We start from the raw sequence: 21,588 nt of genomic DNA, 5'->3' as shown, positions 1-21,588 counted from the left end.
TATCAGCTTGGTTTGAACCTCCCCCCTGCACTGCCTCGTCCAGCCGTCCAGCCAGCAACATCTACAGAGAGCAGCCCATCCATGGGACAGCCTCAGTGAGGACTTCATCGACAGCCCGGGAGCTGCGTATTTTGGGGAAAACTGATATTTTTATTCGTAGGGGCTATTTGATTTTTTCCATCCTGCAACTTTCACTTATGATTGGCGATTATGGGGCCAACGTGTGGTTTCTCTCTGGGAAACATCGTTTTAGTCATCCTGGTGTTGTGTAAAGGTAAGGGTCAACCTCAACGAGTCTCTTTCTCATGAATAGTTGTAAACCTAATACAGCATTTCAAGCACCATTTGATTTGTCAGGTTCGTCGCGATGAGCTGATCTCGGCCTAAATGTGCGTTTCAACTGTTTCAATACACATCAGACTTTATGCAAGTATTTAATATGATTTAAATATGTGTCGTTAAACATGATGTGTTTCATTGTGTGTTATTAAAAAATGAGACCAATTGGTTGTTGCGTATTGGCGTGTGAAACGCGCGTAAAAGCAGTTTGGGCTGAAAGTTTGGTGACATGAAACGAACCTGTTCTAGTTGGGGTGCGTGTTACTAACTATTGGGCATCTCTGAGTTTATTATGGTCATTATGTTATCATCGGGATATTACTATGTATATGATGCAATGGTATGGCAGTCGTTTTTGATTGAATATGTAGAAAGAGATTTAACCTAAACTTGGTGGAATACGCAGTTTTTCCAGTATTGACAATAATTATGTAAGTTGCTCCTGCCCAATTTCCATTTGTTTTGGATTGGAAACACATTATGCAGATAGTATGGAAACATAACATAATTAAACTATTATTATCGACCCGATATTATTACCAGACACAGATTATCAAAAGCAAGGAAATGTTCGGCTATTCTCGTAAAGATTCGATGTTCCTAAATGCAAAACCCTGCAAGATAGACATGCTGCAAATAGGCTGCTGCCTGCTGCTGGCATACATGCAGTACATTGCCCTTCTGGATGATATGCATGGCATGACACATGCTCTCCACGAGTCAAATGCATAGCTATGGGCCTATAGCCTATCGTAATATCATAATCCCATCCCAATCCCACTGCCCCAACTGTACCAACACTCTCCAACCCAACAGACTATATTTAAAGTCTAACTCATTGCTTAAATCTCTGAGTGTGGCTGGACGCCAGAACACAATATGGGTGTTCCATTTTAGACAATGTTTTAGACAAAATATTGTTGAGAGAATTTAAATCTAGCCTATTTCACTTGCCAACACTTGCTTAAAGGGTTAAAGTAAATTCTCTTTCTCTTTCTATAAAAGTATACTGTTAATTCATAAGCATAACATAAGGCTGTCAACAAAAGGCTATTTGGGCAGATTAGGTCAACTATTTAATTTACCTTTGAATAGTGAAACCAACAGGCAAGGTAATCACCCTTGGGAGCAATTGTATCTAACGGTGGTAAGATGATTAATTAAATACTTAAGTTGTCATAGTTGTGTAATGTTCTTTGATTATTTTTCACACAGCAGTGATGCTCTATAAATAATGTTTTACATCCACTCTGGTTTTATATTGTTTTCAGTCCGCAGGGGATTTGTGAAATAAACCCCCAATAAATCATAATAAATCATGCCTAAATGATTTTAAGGAGCTGGCCTAGGCTATACGATAAGTGGCCTATCCGGCCTATTGCAGTGTTATAAATGTAACGAGTGTGACTAAAACACAGTCCTCTGTTTGACTGAAAATGTCATTTAATCAGTCGTTTCTTAATCTATATAGTAGGTTCATTTTAAAATGGTGCAGGCCATTTGATATTGTTGGTCACTCGTGTTGTAATTACAGAGGTGCTGAAAACCCTGTCCGGTAGCCTATAATATGGCTGCGTTCGTAAATTTGCTCTGAGAGCGCCGGAGCGCAACACTGGGTTCAACGTCATAAACGGACCAAGTGATTTGATTGGACAAGAGGCGTTCCCATGAGTGCTGATCAGATTTCCAGAGCGACTTTACGAACAACTATGTGAGTTGGATGGTCCACACCTGCCTGTTTGTAGACACAGAGGCCTGGCCGGTCTGGGGACAGCAGGTGTGCGCCAGGTGCCCCCCTCTCTGGGCAAACACTGGATGTTTGTTTTCTTACGGGGACATATTGGCGGTTAAACAATAGAACGCAGAGTTCTGATAACAAATGCGACTGGAGCCCATCCCGAAGGACACTTCAGCGTTTTTATCTTCGTTTAGTCAACAGAATAGAGCTAGTGGAAGTGGTGCTGTCTGTGATAGTAGGCCCAGAAGTAGCCCAGTAGTTTCCATTTGGCTAGTGATGTGCTGTGTTATTATTGTTATGCGGGCTGCCACGTCTCACGCAATCACCGTGAGACTCACGCATTTCAACCAGTTCTCACGCTCTATATAACTTATGCTGCTTGTGTATATGCCCACAAATAATGGAATGTTTGGGTTCCCCCCCCCCCCCCCCCCTTGCATTGGAGGGAGTCAAATGACTGAAACATGGACTTTTAGGATTATATTTCAACATTGCTCTCCCTGTAAAAGTGTCTCCTGATCAAATGAGTCAGTGATCTAGTGCTGTGGCCTCTGGATCTCTGGTCTGCTGTTTTCTGGAACAATATAATTTTAGGTTATGCCATTTATTGCAGCATAAGAGTGGGCTCAAAGTACAACCAACATATCCAACCATCATATTATAATGTTGCTGCATATTGACAAGCAATGCACAATCACTCAGTGGAGAGATGGCATAGCAAAATATGTTTTCATGGAACAACAATGTCTTTTGAAATCATTAAATGAATGAATGAATGAATGGTCTTTATTGTCATTGATATAGTACAGGTACCATACAACGACATTTGGGAGGGGGGGCTCCCCTGGTGCTAGGAAAAATATACTAAAAACATGACACATTTTATGAGTTTGACTGCCATTATTCTCATGCATGTAGTTGTCTAAATTAGTGAATGCAGAGGTAAAGATTGCATAATTTCTGTCGTGTTTGTGGTCATGTTATATGATTCAGCACAACCTCCCTGAATTTGCTTATATCACTGTGTTTTCTTTTGTGTACCCGTGGCTATACAAGAGCCCCTTGTGACCATGTTGTTGTCCCCAGCAAAATAAATTAAAACAAATACTGTGTTCACTGAACCAACAGCTCCACAATGTAGGAATTCATACCTGATCTTATTTCAAAAACCTATTTTTAAGGTTTATAGTTATCAAGGTCAACCTTCTTGGGAAGGTAGCTTTTCATCTCTCAGTCACTCAGCAACATGCAACACAGGAAGTGTAAAGTGATCTGGAGAATTGCCCTGGTGCTTTTCATATGTGACAATTTTTTTGTTCCAAAAATAATAATGTTTGAATTCTGAAATGAAAGCAAATATTTGAGGCTGCATGCATTTAGGGACCTGAAAAAGTCAACAAAGAGTTACAGGTTCAAAGTTCAAGTGGGGGCAACTCTATCAACCTTTTGGTATGAATATTATCATGGTTGATTAATTAGAAGGTTAGCCCAGACAAAACATCTCATGGATTTCCCTGACCTCTCTCTGTGCATGTATTGTAATTCATCGCCCGTAAACCCATAGTTTAGCACATAAGGCGCAGATGTTTTGAATGTAAAAGCATTGATCTGTGGATCTGCAGCTGAGACCTTTTGACCATACCCGTGGCCCTGTGTGCCCTCTGACTTTTGAAACCCTAACCCAAGTGGTAATCTTCAATCATCAGCTCCACATCGCAGAGGAAGTCGTGTCAGCAGCTGCGTTAGCTGGCTCTCCTCCTTGCATTAGCACAATCATTTTCATCAGCATCCATCCCTTTAGAGAAGGACCAGACCAATAAATCTCATTTGATACATGACGCTATTTGATTTAGTCCCTTATTACATTATATGATTTAGTTACGCTTGTGTCTTGGGTTGCTTATGGATACCTTCTAAATCTTCTCAATTCCCCACTCTTGCTGTCACTACTATTTCTTTTAGTATAATTGGAAAAACACCATGATGCTTAAACTTATTTGCTTGAGTGTTTGCCATTTCTGTTTCATTTTAGTCATGGCGTAGATTTGTAGTGGGGGATATTTTAAAAGTTTAATTCGATTATTTAATTAGATCATGTCACTTCTAGAGAGAAAGTAGATTTCAGTAATGTTTTCAGATCAAAGTTACAGGCTAATCAACCCAAGGGTCAGTTCAAGTTCAATATAAACTTACGGTTTTGGTTCACAGTTTAAGCATTTGGTTATAATAAGTGGATATCTTACTTTTACATGATGTGCTATTCTAATCTAAACGTATACTCTACCTTTAACACTATTTAATGGTAAAACTACAGTCATGAAAGTAACTATTGAAAAGGCCTGGGGGCAGTTTCCCAAAAGATATATAGCTTAAGTAGTAAATAATTCATCCAGAGTAACAATTGTAAAATCAATGTTTGGAGGTCAATCTTCTGTGCGTGAACTAACAAAATTAATTAAATAAAGAAGGTTGCTGGTCTAGAGAGGAGTGGGCCTGGTGAAGCAGACAGTAAAGTACTACTTTCCATACAAAGCTTTCAGGGAAACACACCGCAGAATGCTTCAGACGTGTTTCTCTCTCAAAGACACAGAGAGGACACCTTGGATGACCCTTAATTACTTCCGTGGTTGTGAGAGCGACGTGTGCCCCTCCTAGTCTGGTGTGCTGCTGCGTGGAGGCTACCTCTACCTTTCACTGTTCTGTCCCTGATCCTCTAGTCAGTTAAGGGTCACATTTCCATCCCATGCATGGGCAGAATCTCATTTGCTTTAGTGGAAGAAGGACAAGGAGACATTGATTGAAATTGTGTCCTCAGGGCATGTCCTGTTTTTTTTCACAGGGGTCTTGACTAGTTATTTTCCAGTAGTCAGTGATGCATGCTGTGTTTGACCGATCATTTACAACAGTGAACAATACAAAGACTAAGCTGGGTTCGTCTTCAGTCAGCCTCTCTGTCTGGGGAGTCTGGGCAGAGATGGAGGTTGGTGTGTCTCTGCATGATGACTATTTTACAGAGTCATTAGGATCCTTTGGATTATACAATTCATATTCTGGAATCATACTGATACAAACAGCTAATACCCAGATTGAATGTTCATGCATTGCACAGCCCAATATGAAAAGCAGTGCTGTGTGATAAACATCTACGGGTATTTTCCACATCTTACATGAAAAGATTAAAGATGTACAGTACAATTGCCTTATAGAATGTCCAATAATTATTGAATGCAGTAGATGAATATCTTAATATCAAGGAGACACTAATCTTGGAACCCAGAATTGAGTTTGACTGAGTGAGACTAAGGAGGCTAAAGAGTTACTTTCCAACTTAATTATCAAATTCAGTGACCCATGGCTGAGGAAGCTCTTTCTCTGTATTCAAGCAACCATGAAAGTGATAAAATGCTAAGCAGCTGTAATGAATGCTCATCGTGTTAAACACTATCCAATGTTCATGTTTACAACATAAGCAACCGTATACTGGTTGGAAACTAGCATCTAACTGCTATGGTGATGTTTATTAGCACATTTCACATTGTTTGTTATGCGGTCCGCGAAGGGAAATCTCAAACTGAATTTGTACAGTAGTGGCAGCTTGTCCCTAAGGAGATGGTTTATTAGATTTATTGATGACTGATGAACATGGTGCATTGCCTTTTTTGTCTCTTGTAATCTCTGGAGGATAATTGGATTACATTATGGGAGTAATTGATTATTATGTTACGGTATGCATCATCGTAACCTGAGTAATATACCTGTAGCTCATCTATTTACTGCAAAAACAAATGTTCAAATGCTCCTTCACTTTGACCAAATCAAGATTTAGATTGGTGGTGTCACAAAATGTGGCCACAGAGAGCAGTTCCACAATACCCAATGCCTAGATGTCATTAGTTTATTGCTGCTTGTGAAGGATTTGATAACACATTTTCAGCATAAGGTGTCCTTGTGTTGCTTTGAAGTGGGATGAACAAGGGATGTGTTTTCTATATATTTTTCCTATATATTTTTTACTTTGTAGTTCCATTACTGTACAGTAACTCTTAATTATAGCATATACAAAATACAGTATATACAGGATTATTACTCCTAAAATCCACTTCCTCTTTATATTTTCTTGATCATCTTTTTTGGACCCAAACAGAAGTATATTCTAGATGACATGTAGAATTGATTAAAAGTTAATTCTATACTGCAATAGACAACAATCTGCACTGCACTCTATGGAGAAGCAATCTTGTGTATTGGATATGCAAACCAAGAGGGGGAGATTTAAAAACATTATAATCAATAATAACTTTCCATCAATTGAGTTATAGCTTGATTCGCAGCCTTTTAGTTAATTGAATCATTGCAGAGATTCTCATTACTGTGTTATCTTTGAGAACAAGGTGATCATGACAAGTTTCAGAATCATTATGACAGGGTTAGGGTTCATTTGAACTAGGTTATGACTAGGTAGACTAGGTATTTCTCTTTATGTTTTTTTCTATCCCTACTCTGTATGAAATGATGGATTATTTTGGGAGACTTGTGTACGGTACATGGATTAATAGAGATTTGTATAGTTGTAGTTTTTGTCTGGACACAAGCAGCAATGATCCCCTTCTGTGTACTTGGCTATGATTGTGCACATGCAAGGGGAGGCTTTTCTCTACCCTCATTAGTGAAAACAATCAGCATGAATGTTGATTTGTATTGGTATTGATCGGTCAGCTGCCAGATACTTGCGTAACTTTCCAATGGGTCGTTACTGGGGACAGATGCATTGAGCAATGACCTTGGCAAAAAGTGCATGGGCTCTGCTCTTCCCACAGAGCTCAGTGACCAGACTCAAGACCACTGCTAGACACATATGGCTGGTTTCCCCTACCCAGATTAACCCAGTGCTTAAGCCCACACTTTCAATGAAAGAATCTGCTTTTTAGTGTAGGACTGGGTTTATTATGCGTCCCACAAACAAGCCCAGAACAGACGTGCCTTTTTTACCTACTAAAAGAGCCCTCTATAATGCCTAAGCTGCTATTTACACTCAACGACCACTAGTTGGCCACTTGTAAATTAGCCTGATTCCTACACAGAAAAACGGCAAAATAGCTTTATACTAGCTTATCCTGAGGTGATTTTGAAAATGTAAGGATACTGGGTGGTAGAACGCACATATCTAGGAAAGGTCATGAAAGGAGGGTCCTGAAATTTGATCGAATGCAAAGATATAACATTTTTCTTTACTCACGTCAAATGACGTCAAATGACCCCTCATGACTGTTCTAGTGTTAACGTGTGTAGTGGCTAACAAAGGTCTCCTGTACAGATCATGTGTATCATGATCTGTACAGGAGTCGGGGAGCATTTTCAACGAGGGATGCTACATGGGAGGTTTTAGGGTGTGCTAGCCACCTCTTCTGATTAATAAATCTGCCGAGGTGCCTCTAGCACATGAGCTCATAGATGGTAAATCTTTCAGGCGAGGGTGCATGGCGAGCTAATTGAGTTCCTGTCTTTGTTCTGGCCGACTGAAAGGACGTCCAAGTCCGTCAGACTTGACCAATCGTAATCTTCTGTCAGTGTCAGTCTGAACTTGTCTTTTCTGTTTTTGTTTATATCCTTTGATGGATTGCATTTGATTCGCTTAGGCTCTGTTAAAGATAAGATAAGATAATGATAGGGGCATGTCAGGGTTGTTTTAAAGACCTCAAACGTCAATGGATGAATTAAAATCCAAAATTCAGAACACGTTTTATTTTGATGTTACTGAATAACTACTGATATACTGTATTACCTTTTTATTTTCACACAACAAACACTGAAGTATCAGACTGAAGTGTCGGTCGCTGTGTATAGTCTTCCTGTTGTAAGTCCTCAATATGCCTTTGAGCTGAAATCAATATGTTCAGATTGCATCATTGAGTTTGCCGTCATAGTCCTTGTGTGGTTATGAGAGGTCAAAGCAGTGAGCACATCTGCTGGAGAGAGTACTGTGGGGTAACATTGAATACCACTGGTTTTCAGTCGTCATAGCGTAGGACTTAGGAGAAGTCATGAGTCACTCTCTCTGGGAACAATGCATGGTATCCCAGAACAAAGAAGCTGATTTGCTCAGAGGCGTCCTTGATCCATTCAATTAATTAGCTTTGATATAAACTGCTTACTTTCTGTTGGCTTCCGTCCTGGAAATAAATTGAATTTTGAATGATATAAACGAATTGTGTAGCATATGGTTCACTGTGGTCCCGTAGTCTGCAGCCCTCACTAGTGGATTCCAGTCTTAATGATTTTCAGTTTCACCCCTGGTCCTGTTCAGTCCACTTGTATGTCCACCTTCACATCCACCTTATTTATGTATCCATTTATTTATTTGTTTATTTATTTGTGTCACTGCTTTATCTAACACTACTATGTAATACTCAGTGTTAGATAAAGGTAAGCGACTGTGATTTTATGGACGATATTGCTTTATGAGGAAAAACATCTAGGTCCTGAATTTGAAGAGGCTCTTAGAACTTTGTCCACATTGAGAACTGAATAGTTCCTGGTTTTGTTTTTCAAACTGCTTTTGTTTTTATTTTTCCTGATGCAGTTGGTTGTTATTATGTGGTGACTGATGTGGTTCTTGGAGCAGGAAATGTCTCCCTCTAATGGTCATTTAAATCTTCACATATTTGGAAGTGTAGGATATTTTCTCTGTTTCAGTGATACAAGAAGAGATGAAAACTTCTGGCCCAGGTTAAAAGTATTTATTCAAAAAGGTCGGGTCTTCAGATTACAGGCACACTTAAACAGTCACAGTCGAGATAGTCAAAAAAGCAGGGCCCTCGCCCCTCTGCACAGAAGTCTTATAGCCCTCCTCCTAGGCCTCTGATTGGCCCAGACCCTCGGGGGCGTGCATATGCGTGTGTGTGCGACTGCGCATGCGCAACAATTCAGATCGTTCGTAAATGAAATAATAAAGTATTATGTGTAAAATATACGTGAATATATGTGTAAAATATACGTGAATATAAGAAGGCCATATATGTGTAAAAATATACTACACATGCAACAAAGCTTTAATAATGTACTATAAAACAATCCATAATACACTATAAATGATTTGATTTGATTTGATTTTTTTTTTTTACTTGATACTCTGTAGGATAAGCTTTGTTATTATGTTACGATGACTCATCTTTCCTTTCAAAGGAATAATCAGCGTCCAAATGTTCCCCTTAGCTACATTTTCAAGCACATCAAATGTTCTGAATGGTTTCACATGAATACATTTTGGTATTGGATAATGTTCCAACCTCCAAGAGGACAGATGAAATAAAATACCGTTTCCCCCTAGCAGAACCAGGCATTGGCTGGATTGGCTTGGATTGTTGTACTGGCACTGCTCTTTGTTTTTGTCTCAACAAGGCTTTTAATAAAAGGGGGTCATAGTAGCTTGCTTGAATGTATCTCTATCCTTCAGGAACTGGCCATTTTATCCATCAATCCGGCCTCCTGTCATCCAAGCACAGCTAAATTAAATCAATGTCTGAAACCAGAGCCAAAGCCTCAACTGCACCAACAGAAATAGAAAATCTAGTTTCGCTGTCTGCTAATGACATTAGCGTGTTCCCTAAATGACCGCCCACCGTGGTCGGACAGGAACACAACGGGGATATAATTACAGGCTGAACACTCACATCTCCATTTTCCTGTAAAACACGGCAGCCTGCTATTGCACTTATAGATTAGCCCACAACCCCCCTACCCCCGGCAGGTAATGATTCATTTCTTCACAGTGTCATGTTATCCCTCGTAATTAAACTTCCCAAGGTGAACCCAAGGAGGAACGGAAACCACATGTTATTGACCATGTGAGAGATTAATTAAAAGAGCTGCGTTGGTGACATCTGAGAACCTCTTTTAATTCCAGTCCAACTGAAGAGTGAAAGATATAATAAAAACATATTTAAAAAAAATAAATGAATCTGTCATTCTATACATTCATTTTCAGTCATTGTCTTGTGCTATGACTTTGCTATGAATCAGGACTGAAGAATAGTGTCAAATGTGTGATGTGAGGGGACAAGTTACTACCTTCATAAACACTTGATCCAGGTTCATCTGTGCCCCCTTGAACCATTCAGGCTAAACAAAAAAAAAACAAAAAAAAAACTGTAATTGCAGTAGTATTATTGACTTGATTGACAGATTGACAGATCTTTCTCCCCATCTGTTTTAGTAATCGTCAGGCAATTCTTGAAAATATTTCCAATTGGTGGTTCATGTGTAAATGGTATTGTATGTTCTGTAATTGCAAGTATTATTGACTTTACAGATCGTTGTCCCCATCTGTTTTAGTAATCGTCAGGCAATTCTTGAAAATATTTCCAACTGGTGGTACATGTGTACGGTAAATGGTATTGTGTGTTCTATGTGCACTGTAATAAAACTATACTACAGTACATCTTGGTACAGATATCTAAAGAGTTGATTGATTGATTGATTGATTTTTATTTGGGTAAAAAGTACAGACAGTACATCCCAGAGGATAGCACGTAAAAGCGTACTGAAACACTTGTTTCCAACGTGGTCCTCGTTGGTGGACAAAGAACAAGAACATACAAAAACAATACACCAAGAAACATACAAAGAGCATACAATACACAAGAACATACAAGACACAATCAGAATAGATTGTCATTAGGCCCCACGGTGGTGTAGCGGTCTAAGCACTGGCCACTAGTGCAAGCTGCCCACCGGGGACTGGGTTCGAATCCCAGCTTGCCAGATCCGGATATGGCTGGGGCACACACGGGGAGCGGCATATTGGGCGGCCGCTCCCGAGGGCGGTATAGGAGTATTTCCGGACAAGGATCCGTCGCGCAACAGCGCCCCCGGGGTGCCGGAATAACGGTGCTGGGCTCGAGGAGCCAGTCAGCTAGTCTGCCTGGCGGCCTCCTCTGGGACTGCCGGCCACGGGGTCGTGCGGCGGATCCTTCGCATTAGGCAGGGGATAATTGGATGCTAGGTTGGGTTCAATTGGCTACCAAATTGGGTGAAAAAGGGGGATAAAATCTGAAAAACAAATTTAAAAAAAAGAATAGATTGTCATTCTTTACACAAAAGTGCTGTATCTGGGTTGTTTGATTTGATTATTCTATGCCATCTTATCTCCCCCCCTTTGCAGCCTCAGTGGGGCTCTACTTCCCTCAGAAGGAGTACTCTGAGAGTGTTTATGTCGGCCAGGCTGCGGGGAGCTCTGTGCTCCAGGTTCACTCCATGCAGGAGAGTGACTCTGAGAGGCCCCACTTCTCCCTGTGCTGGCCCAAGTCTCTGAGGCCTCCACCCTACGCCCCCTGGTTCAGCCTGGACGTGAACACAGGGATACTCTACATGAATAAAACCCTGGAGTGGAGTGACTTTGCCTCTCTATGTAAGTTACAGGGGGGGGGGGGACGACGTAATTGGTGTTATGTTCCTGTTTATGTTCTGTTTATGTTGTCCCTTTGGGGGTGTTCCTCTTGTTTTAGTTTTTAATCTCTTTTGACGATGTTTGATTGCGCCTTTTCTTTTTACCCATTTTATCCCTTATTTTTTATGTAAAAGTACCCCGTGCATCCGTGCTGAGAAGGCCGCTATAGAAATAAAGCTTTACTTACTTACTTACTTCACGTTTTTATTAAATATGCTAGGAAGTTGACCGTGCTCAATTTGCAAGTTTTAATTGTTCATTACTGATCATGTAGTAACTGGTACATGTGATGGGTAAGGCTGAATTAGCTGTTTTGCTTGCATGCATCTTGCATACATCTTGCCTCAAGGTTATATTTAATGTGCAGGAATCTGCTTTCAGAATGATAATGTAATTGCATAAAAGTAAGGGGTGCCCAGTCATCAAAAAATGCACTGTCCGAGATTAAAATCCGGCCTTGTTTTTTGGGGGGTTTTGGTGTCTCATCAGATAAAGGCTCAGTGTCGGTGGGGAAGCTGTCCCTAAGTGTGATTGCAGCACCCAGCAGTCCTGGGAAGAAGTTCCACTGCCGCGGCCAGTCCACCGCACTGGTCAGCCTGACCTTCGTCAACGCCACAGTGCCCCTATGTGGCCAGACCAAGATGGAGAAGCTGTGCTTCCCTGACCGGGACCTGAACCCCCACATCAAGGAAAACAGGTTTCCTGGGGCCCTCCGGCAGCTCAGACGCCTCACCAGACTAAACGTCTGCCCCAACTACACCATCTCCTATAGTGTAGAATCAGGTTAGCCATGCTACTGTAGACTCCGCCACCGACACTGTCGCTCAGTCGCTGTCCATTATGAGAAACATACAGTAACAGACAGTTACTACTACTCCCTATACAAACCATCTTAGACTTATAATTCGCCATTTAGCAGACGTTTTTGATCCAAAGCGTCTTACAATTACAGATTACTGGGACATTCCCTCTGGAGTAATTGAGGGCTAAGTGCCTTACTCAAGGGCACACTAGTGGTGGTGTTTCCAGGCGGGATTTGAACTCACAACCTTCCGATCACCAGTTCAACTAAACTATCCACTAGACCACCACTCCCCCATGTAATACCCTCTGTCTATTTCTCTGGGCTGCAGATGTTCCAGCTCCGTTTGCTGTGAACGAGAACACCACTGAGTTGGTGGTGACGGCTCCTCTGGACCGCGAGGAGAGGGAGGTGTACCGGCTAGAACTGGTCTGCACGGTGCAGACTGAGGAGACCATACATAAGCTTTTTGTTCCACTTCTGATCAACATCTACGATGAGGATGATAATGTTCCATTTGTAAATGGGACAGACACAGAGGAGGTTGTGATTGAGTTTGATCGTAGTGAGGTGAGATTACTTTCCTCAAGACTTTTATTCATTTTGACGCTCATCTTTTGTTTTTCGTACGAATATAAATCCACTGTAATGGATTCTATTGATATCTAATAATGTGTGGTCATAGCATGCATTTTAAAATATGCACGAAGGATCATTAGTACATTATATACAGTATATATATCATTATATATATATTAACAATATAGAATGCTTTTATATTGGCAATAAATACGTGTAGCTACAGCACCTTCTCTTGTGTTTGTTTTGACATCAAAGTGTCATAAATGTGTAAGTGTGTTTGTTTTTCAGGGAGGGTTTTTTGGCAACTTGTCTGTCTATGATAGAGACATAACAGCGAGGTATCCAAAAGACCAGATTCAGAACAGACTTGTTGGAACTATGATGACAAATGACCCATGGATCAATGAAACATTTACCATAGACCACCATTTCAGAGAGGAGAAGGCCATCTTTGGCAACGTTCGGGGGACTGTTCATGAGTACAGTGAGTAGTTAAATGTTCAAATGTGACTCACGTCATACTTTTGCCTCACAAAACGTTTGGCTTGACTAACTGCGTATTTCTCCTTGTTTGTCTCCTTCCGTGTGGTATCCAGGGCTTTCTCTAAAGAAGAACTTGTCTGTGACAGAGAGCCGGTCTCTCCAGCTGGATTACCTGATCAATGACACCACCTACCCTGGTCCAGAGGGAACAATAATGCTGCACTACAACATCACCATCTTACCTGTCCCCATACGGTTCACCAACGTTACCTACCTTTTCACCCTAACTCGTAGATCCTCAGTCTATTCCCAGGTACCCACTGCTCACTGCTATTCCCCTATGATACCCCGAGATATCGTTTAAATTGTTTAAAGCGTTTTTAATGCCCCAAAGGAATAGTTAATCACTGGCTAAACCTTAGTTTATCTATTCTATAAATGTAAAAGGTAACTTTTGCATTGTATAATTCATTCAATGTCGCATATCCTTTTCAGGTTGGTCGAATCTGTGTGGAAAACTGTCTTAAGTTTCGCGGCATCAATGTCACGTACCAGCTAGCCGTAGCAGACAGTGTCAACAATGTGTCTGCTGCCGACATGCCGTCGTGCTATTCAGCCATTAGCATCGCACAGAGCCTGAAGGACATGTCAGGGGTGCTGTACGTGAACGACACAGAGGCGCTCCGCAGGCCGGAGTGCCAGGACCTGCAGTACACCGTCATCGCTCAGGAGCAGCAGAGGCAGCTGCAAACCAGCAGTCAGATCCTCATTGTGCTCGATGCTGAAAGTAAGTAGTAAGCATTCTCTAGAGTTTAATTTCTATGTTTATCATATGTCATCCTCATATGTACTGGGATACAGGGAGTGAAATTAAATTCCATAAACTCTCCTTTTTGAAGACGCAATAATAGAATTGTGAATTATAACAGAATTAACACAATGATAAAGTGTCGGAATACAGTAATATAACAGTAGTACAACAGTAATACAACAGTAGCAGCAGTGACTCAATGAGGCATCCTTCTGTTTTTCTTCCCTTAAAACAGTTATTACACGCTCATAACATACACTAGTGTTAATAACTACCACTACCAACTGCCATATTGAAAGCTGAAATAATCCTGGAAAAAGGGGCCAAAACCACTTACTCCTAGGACATTTCTGACACTTTTATAGCCATAAAAATTAAATAAATCCAGACGGAATGTTAGTTTTTTCCACTTGCATCACGGTGAAACGTACAGTTAACCCATGTGCGTTGTGTTCATTGACCTCTTGTCTGTGTTGTGCAGTACCTAGGCAGAGCCTGGACGACCAGCGCTCCCTGTCCTGCGCCGAGGGGAGACAGCGGGGGGACTGTGAGGCCATCAGCGGCCTGGGGGCGACCACCGGCAGATGCCAGTGGAGACAGGGTACTGAGAAAGGTATTGTAGCCAAAACTCAAGTTCATATTTTCCTTTTCCACCACACAGAATGAGGGACTGATGAGTTGAGTGGTGCAAGTGGATCTCTAGAAAGAAAGGTTCCACTGTGGAACTCAGTAAAAGAGCATGTTGATGTTAAGAAGATAAGCTGTAAAAGTCCAAGTAAGTCAATATACATACACACACTACCATTGTATCGTTAGCCTCATAGCATAAAATGTCATGGTTCACTTTTGGTCAGATGACTTGGGCAGATAGTGATTTTGGAATGTAACAAGCATAAACATGGCATAGGCAAAATGCACAGTGAATCAGCAGTGTTAGGAGAATAGAGTTAGGCAGATACACAATTTGGCCATTATGACTTAGGCAATTATGCTATGAGGCTAACGGTTTGTAATCTTTGTGTGTAACACTACAGTACCACTACCATGTGTGTAACAACATCTTCTGTTCTGGAAGGTAATAGGTGACGTCTCAGAGATGCTAACTTGCGTTATGTTCTCCTCTGTCTCTCAGGAATATCTGTGACTTATTCCACCTGCTCCCCTAACCTCCACACGTGTCCCGATGGGTTCTGTGATGCAATCGAAAGCAAAGACACGTCAATATGTCCTCAGGATTGCACAAGTGAGAAACATGACTCATTCTTTGCAGCCGTTTATACTTGTCTTACCGTAGAACAATCTTACGTGACGCAATGTTTTAGCTTTCTTGAAAGTAAACCTTTGTCACCATTATGCATTTAAGTTTTTGATTGTAAAAATGTTGATTGTGAAATTCATCAAATGAAGTTATTTTTTTATGTCTTTAAAGGTAAACCTATTATCGGCGGTCATGAGAGAGGCTTGATGTTTGGCATTAAAGCAGGCCATGGAACCTGTTATTGCTACTCTGAGAAATGCTTCTGTGAGAAGGATGATGTAGAGGGTGAGTTGGTCCTTGGAAGAAATGTCAACTAAAAGGTGAAATCAATGCCTTTTCATTGTCAAAACTTTTCATGGATTTTATGGTTTTTCTGTCGTGTCTTGTGCAGAGGCCATATGTGACGATGTCTGTAAGACCATCATCGCCTCGGCCGTGCTACTCTCCTTCATCATCTCCATCCTCCTGTCCTCCTATTTCATCCATCGCTACCACAAGACCTCCCCCAAGCCCCCCATCGCCTCAGCTGAAATGACCTTCCGTAGGCCTGCGCAGTCCTACCCTATCAGCTACTCTACCAATAACGTGCGCCGCGCCTCACTGGACTCCATGGAGAACCGAGTTGCCATTGACTCCTTCAAAATACCCGTAAGACCTTATACATACTAAATACATACATACCGGTACTAAATGCCTTTTTTTTTTAAATTCACAAAATTCTATAGAGAAGTAAAGACGTGTTGTTGCTTTATTGTTTTAACAGGAGGATCCCAAGTGGGAATTTCCCCGGAAAAACCTAGTGCTGGGTAAAACCTTAGGAGAGGGGGAATTTGGGAAGGTTGTCAAGGCGACCGCGTTCCGGCTGAAAGGAAAAGCTGGTTACACCACAGTAGCTGTGAAAATGCTTAAAGGTAAGACTTACTGGACCAGAGCAGATGAACAGACTGGAACAATAAAGAACAAGTAGCGATTTCATACCTGTGAATTCCATAACACTGCAGTATATGAATGAATGAATGAATGAATGAATGAATGAATGAATGAATGAATGAATGAATGAATGAATGAATGAATGAATGAATAGTTTAATGACCACACGACCTAGGTCGTGGAATTTGTTGTCGGTACAGCTCAAACAGCAGTGTCAAAAAACATACACACATTGTACATGACTATTACATGGACATGAACACACATAACCACAAGACAAGAACATATTTACAATTTACAATTTATACAGTGCAGTGAGTCAGGTGTTGAGAGTCCTTATGGCAGAGGGGAAAAAACTGTTTTTGAAGCGGGATGTTTTGGTGGCCAGGGATCGGTAGCGCCGTCCAGAGGGCAACAGTTGAAACAGGTGGTGAGCAGGGTGGGAGGGGTCAGAGATCATTTTATGTGCTCTATTTGTGGTGCGTTTGAGATACAGTGATTCAACTGTTTTGTAAGCCCACTAGTACAGTATTCTTTGATAGATACAGTCACTAAAATATAGAGTCAAGCAACATTATGACATGACGGCCCTTCGTAGACCTAAGTTGAGGTATTCATGAAAGCGTTTCATAATTTCTTATTTTATTTTCTAACAGAGCACACGTCACACAGTGAACTTCGTGACCTCCTGTCAGAATTCACTCTACTGAAGCAAGTCAACCATCCACACGTCATTAAGATGTTTGGAGCCTGCAGCCAGGATGGTACGGGTTGTATTCATTCTCCTCCTCTCAAGGCACCGTACTGAAGAGTGTATGTGTCTGTATGTTCTGAAGTGCTGTGTTTCTCTGTATAGGTCCATTGTACTTGATTGTTGAATATGCCAAGTATGGGTCACTGCGCAACTTCTTGCGTGAGAGTCGAAAGGTTGGGCCTAGCTACATGAGCGGTGACCGCAACTCAAGCTACCTTGACAACCCAGACGAGAGGGCCCTCACCATGGGGGACCTGATCTCCTTCGCCTGGCAGATTTCCAGGGGCATGCAGTACCTGGCTGAAATGAAGGTAGAGTAGCCTTGTTCAAATTAACCAGCAATTTATGAGCAATTACAAACGAAAGGTCAATGTTACAGTGTTGTGTAAAGTAGTGACAATACCACCGCTCATCCGTGATTAGACTTTGCTGAGGTGCTGGAACTGAAGAGTATCAATAGAGTGCAAACAACACCAACTTTGTGCAAAGTTTATTGCGAGCTTTCGGTCATACAGTAGACCTTCTTCAGGCAGTGTTGTGTAAAGAAATGTAATGAACTTGACTTCAAAAGTTTAAATTAATTGTCCTCCCAATCCAATAGCTTGTTCATAGGGATCTTGCTGCAAGAAATGTCCTAGTTGCAGAGGGGCGTAAGATGAAGATTTCAGACTTTGGCTTGTCCCGGGATGTGTATGAGGAGGACTCATATGTGAAGAGGAGCAAGGTAAGAAGTAGTACATAATAATAGAATAATAATAATCAAAACATATCTTAAAGGTTTAATGTATGTTCGGTTGCACTGTTCTATAGTACAGAAATGATCAGGTATTTGCTTGGTAATCACTAAGTAAATATAATAGCCTCTATTACTGTACATAGCTACCTTAACTGTACATAGTCCCAGTTCTACTGTTCTACTGGAGAACTATCCTCTCCTGTATACACCTCTAACTACCGTACTTGCCATACTGTACCTATCACTATCACTATCATGTTTTATATCACAACTGGTTAGATGCTAAACTGCATTTAATTGTCTGGTACTTGTACTCTGCAATGACAATAACGTTGATTTATCTAATCTAAATACCATAAAGTATCAAATGTTACCTTTAGTAATAAACAGGATTGCCCAAACAAAACTCATCTGGTATTCTCATGTCTATTCTTTTCTTTTCAGGGTCGTATCCCAGTTAAATGGATGGCAATAGAGTCCTTGTTTGATCACATTTACACAACACAAAGTGACGTGTAAGTAATGTTGGAATTTTAATCACCTTGTAAATGCTGTTATATTCAAAGTCGATAACCAACCATGTACGCATAATCCAAAAACTATTCAACTTGCTCTTGGATAAACCACGGGCAGGGATGGGCTCAGCCCATCTAAACATGTGTCTTGCCCACCCATTCGAAATTGCACAGAAAACCCCCAAATAGCACAGAAAATAGCAGTACTGTTTCTAACTTCTGATTGGTTGGGCAGCCTACAGCCCACCTCCAAAGTCTCAAACTGCCCCCTCTTCTCGTCGTGTTCAGGCACAAACACAGAAACACACAGGGTCTCTGAAACAGACCCATCCACTGCACAGAGTGTCTCTCGGAGCATGCCGAGGGGGAGGGGTGTTGCTATGACAACTATGAACTCTGATGCCTCAGATTGCACACACACACACACACACAGGGCAAGGCAAAGCAAGTGAAAGTACACACACTATGTACACACTGTATGTAACCTGATAATTGGTGTGTCCTCAACATCATGTGAGAGTTCCTTCTCTACACTGTCACGAGTTCTAACCCCCTAACGTCCCACCATGACATGAAAGAAAGAGGAATTTGGTCATCTTGGCCCATGAGAAATCAATAACAAATACCGTAGACATGGATGGATTTGTTTGAATTTTTGCCAAGGGAAACAGGATACTGATGTTGTAGATGGATGGATGGATGGATGGATGGATAGTTAGATAAATAGATAGATAGATAGATAGATAGATAGATAGATAGATAGATAGATAGATAGATTAGATAGATAGATAGATAGATAGATAGATAGATAGATAGATAGATAGATAGATAGATAAAAAGATGTAAAGAAATGGATATATGACTGATATACTGTACATATAGCTTCGGGCTACGTTAGCTTCTTTAACCTCTGGGCTACCTACCGCCCAAGTTGCCCACCTATTACTTCTACCAGCCCACCCTAATATAGCAGGTTAAAACCATCCCTGTCGCTTTCGCTGTCTCTTAACAGCTGGTCCTTTGGTGTGCTGTTGTGGGAGATTGTGACATTGGGAGGAAACCCATACCCAGGCATAGCCCCAGAACGCCTCTTTAATCTCCTCAAGACTGGCTACAGGATGGAGAAACCAGAGAACTGCACTGACGAAATGTGAGTTCATTTCCTTTATTTTATTTCCGCAGTGAAAATCCACATGTGTGTTTTGAATGCTGTGCTACCTCTCACTATAAACTGGTGCATGCATGTGTTTCTGCAGGTATAACCTGATGCTCCGATGCTGGAAACAGGAGTCAGAGAAGAGGTCGACATTCGTAGAGATCAGTAAAGACCTGGAAAAGATGATGGTGAAAAGCCGGGTACGATCAAGCAAAAACACATTTTCTCAAATGAAATCTATTCACTGTACATGCACGCATAATGGTGTTCATAGCATGACCAGTCTAGTAAAAAAAAAAAAAAGCTTTTTCCTTCACCTCCAAAAGATACTTTGTGGATTGGAGACTTATCTTTCTGAGAGACACAACATTTGTATCTTTATCTTTTCATTCATTGTCTATTATCTTGTTAAATGTTTAACTATTGAATGTTTTTCTCTTTTATTTAAAGTGTTGATCATGAATGCAGGTTATTCGTTTTTGGTGATTAGCCTAATCAGGTCTCCCTCCTCTCTTGTCAGGATTACCTGGACCTGGCGGCTTCAACTCCAGCCGACGCCCTTCTGTACGACGACGCCCTCTCCGAAGAGGACACACCCTTAGTGGACTGTAATAACGCCCCTCTCCCTCGAACCCTCCCCTCCACATGGATTGAAAACAAGCTCTATGGTAGAATCTCCCACGCATTTACTAGATTTTAGAGACAGGACAGACAAGCACTCTTTTGGCAAATTGTGATTGGCTTTCTGTAGGCAGTGTGTGTGACTGTGATCTCTGCATGCTTCTCTGACAGATTTTTTTCCTGAAAAATCTTCCATTTCCTAGAAAATGAGAGAATCAGTGGGAAGAGGATCTTGTGTCCGATTTTTATTTGGACCTGCTTCTGATGTACATTAAATCTGACAAATAATTACACATTTGTAAATATACAACATTTCCAACATTCTCCTATTTAGCTTAATTAGCCTATATGACACACTGTAATCCACATCCATTTCCTACATATTCATTTGATTATTAGGAAACTCATTTTTGATGACAAACATGTTCAATACATATTTCAACACATTTTTGGTCAATTTGAAAAAAATACATTTGAGAAGGAACATTTGAAACAGGTCCTTGCTGAATCAATCATTATCTATTTGGTTTGGTTTCCAAACTGTTCCAAATTTGTTTTGCATACATACCTATTTATTATATAGATTAATTATACAATGCTTAACAGAGAAACAGTAAGGCTTTTGAATTAAACTCTTGGGTAACATTAATAAATAGAAACATATTTAAGATATTTTCATAGCAAAATATCAAATGTTTCTGCAGATCCTAAGCACTTCCAATTGATTACCATTAAAGTATTTAGCAATAAGATGGCTACCAGTGAGATAGTTAGCTACCATTTAAAGATATTTGGTTAATATAATCATACAATGACGCTGATGTTTATGATGTTCATAGTTCAGATATGACAGCAGCTGCCCAGTTACAGTGATGTCATCCGTTCTGTTTTATATTGAAGCGACAATTCAATGGTGCATGAGCCAAGGACAATATTGACAAATCACAGCAGACAGTAAATGCTATGCTGATAGTTGTGTTTATTTTCTGTTAATCTCATTTATGTCAATCCAGTACATGACACTTCCTAACTTAAGTTAAGTACATTAACTAAGTACATTAACTATGGACATCTTTATCATCTTTGAAAGAGATTGCTACATGCAACACAGGAAATTAGTCATTGGTCTAAAAATCAACATGTACAAAATGTGTCTTTTGTCCAGAATGAACTCCTCAGAGTTTATTTTGAGAGCCTTACTGTCTGCACTCTACTTTTCCTTTACTCCAGTGCAGAAAAATGATATGTTCTCATTTTTAGGCATGTCATACCCCAACTGGCCAGAGAAGAGCCCGGTACTGCTCAACAGACTTGATGCCACTAACCCAGTCTTTACAAGATATGCCAATGATAGTGTTTATGCAAACTGGATGGCTTTGCCTTCACCCGCAAAAATTGTGGACAAGCTTGATAGTTAA

At 40.8% G+C, this 21,588-nt stretch overlaps 1 protein-coding gene across 1 annotated transcript; it reads left to right on the top strand.

Moving 5' to 3' along the window:
• Positions 1-210: 210 nt before the first annotated feature.
• ret (ret proto-oncogene receptor tyrosine kinase) lies at positions 211-21,588 on the top strand (the record flags this gene model as incomplete). Its single annotated transcript, XM_080546111.1, has 20 exons — positions 211-274; positions 11,238-11,483; positions 12,024-12,305; positions 12,656-12,894; positions 13,195-13,390; positions 13,503-13,702; positions 13,885-14,176; positions 14,682-14,813; positions 15,333-15,443; positions 15,630-15,743; positions 15,850-16,106; positions 16,222-16,369; positions 17,045-17,152; positions 17,245-17,453; positions 17,744-17,866; positions 18,323-18,393; positions 19,406-19,543; positions 19,650-19,749; positions 20,070-20,217; positions 21,431-21,588. 20 exons carry the CDS (start codon positions 211-213, stop codon positions 21,586-21,588), a joined length of 3,336 nt encoding a protein of 1,111 aa, XP_080402237.1.

Source organism: Nansenia antarctica (assembly GCF_963989245.1).
Source record: "Nansenia antarctica genome assembly, chromosome: 1".
In the NCBI taxonomy this organism is placed as follows: Eukaryota; Metazoa; Chordata; class Actinopteri; order Argentiniformes; family Microstomatidae; genus Nansenia; species Nansenia antarctica.
Note: the sequence above shows the minus strand (reverse complement) of the source record. Positions and strands in the feature narration are given on the sequence as shown.